This window comes from Priapulus caudatus, unplaced genomic scaffold (assembly GCF_000485595.1).
Source record: "Priapulus caudatus unplaced genomic scaffold, Priapulus_caudatus-5.0.1 Scaffold1173, whole genome shotgun sequence".
Taxonomy (NCBI): Eukaryota; Metazoa; Priapulida; class Priapulimorpha; order Priapulimorphida; family Priapulidae; genus Priapulus; species Priapulus caudatus.
In genome coordinates, this window is record NW_014578234.1 from 1 (window position 1) to 1,234 (window position 1,234).

The window sequence follows — 1,234 nt, forward strand, 5'->3', positions numbered from 1 at the left end:
CTCACCGAGGTATATAGAGCCAGTGTTATAATTAACGTACTCACCGAGGTATATAGAGCCAGTGTTATCATTAACGTACTCACCGAGGTATATAGAACCAGTGTTATCTTTAATATACTCACCGAGGTATATAGAGCCAGTGTTATCATTACCGTACTCACCGAGGTATATAGAGCCAGTGTTATCATTAACGTACTCACCGAGGTATATAGAACTAGTGTTATCATTAATGTACTCACCGAGGTATATAGAGCCAGTGTTATCATTAACGTACTCACCGAGGTATATAGAACTAGTGTTATCATTAATGTACTCACCGAGGTATATAGAGCCAGTGTTATCATTAATGTACTCACCGGGGTATATAGAGCCAGTGTTATCACTAATGTAATGTACTCACCGAGGTATATAGAGCCAGTGTTATCATTAATGTACTTACCGAGGTATATAGAGCCAGTGTTATCATTAATGTACTCACCGAGGTAGAAGGGAGCGTAGGAACGGCCGACGTTGTCGTCGACGTAAGCGAAGCCAAGCGTGAAGAAGATCGAGCTGCCGACGCCGCGTATCGCTTCGCCGACGCACATCATCGCGTACGCGATCTCGTTGGCGTTGCCGTCGTCGCCGCAGTCGCCCGCATCCTCTGTGCCGTTGCCGCCGAAGCACGTCGAGTGGCCGTCGCCGTCTTTCGCTGCCACGGCGACGGTTGCCGTGGGGACCGTCGCCTCGGTGTCGTCGACACCGGATCCAAAGACGAAGTGCGGCGCCATGGTGACGAGGATGCCGACGGCGCTGACGACGCATCCGACGGCGATCGCGAGCGGCTTGTGCGCCCTGCCGACGTGGCTCGTGAAGATGATCGAGACGACGAACGCGAGCGTGTTCATCGTCATGAGCAGGCCCGACTGCTTGCTCAAGAACTCGAAGCGCCGTTCGATCGTCGTGATGCAGCCGACGAGGTAGCCCGAGAAGCCGTCGGCACCGATGAAGGTCAGCGTCAGCAGCATCATGAACACCTTGACGCTGCGCAGCGGCTGCAGGCAGCGAGGCCGGCAGCCGCCGAGGCCGCAGCTGCTAGACGACTCCATCGCGAGGATGCTGACGGATTCTTGCGGATTCTGACGGATGCGCGCGGATGTGCACGGATGCTTGAAGGTGCTTACGGATGCTTAGGGATGCTCAGATGTTTACAGATGCTTAGGGATGCTCAGATGTTTACAGATGCTTAGGGATG

At 53.4% G+C, this 1,234-nt stretch overlaps 1 protein-coding gene across 1 annotated transcript; it reads right to left on the bottom strand.

The window, feature by feature from the left end:
* Positions 1–478: 478 nt before the first annotated feature.
* On the bottom strand, positions 479–1,088 carry LOC106815666 (solute carrier organic anion transporter family member 4A1-like; the record flags this gene model as incomplete). Its single annotated transcript, XM_014820162.1, has 1 exon — positions 479–1,088. A coding segment is annotated over exon 1 (610 nt), but the record flags the coding sequence as incomplete, so codon positions are not given.
* Positions 1,089–1,234: the final 146 nt, after the last annotated feature.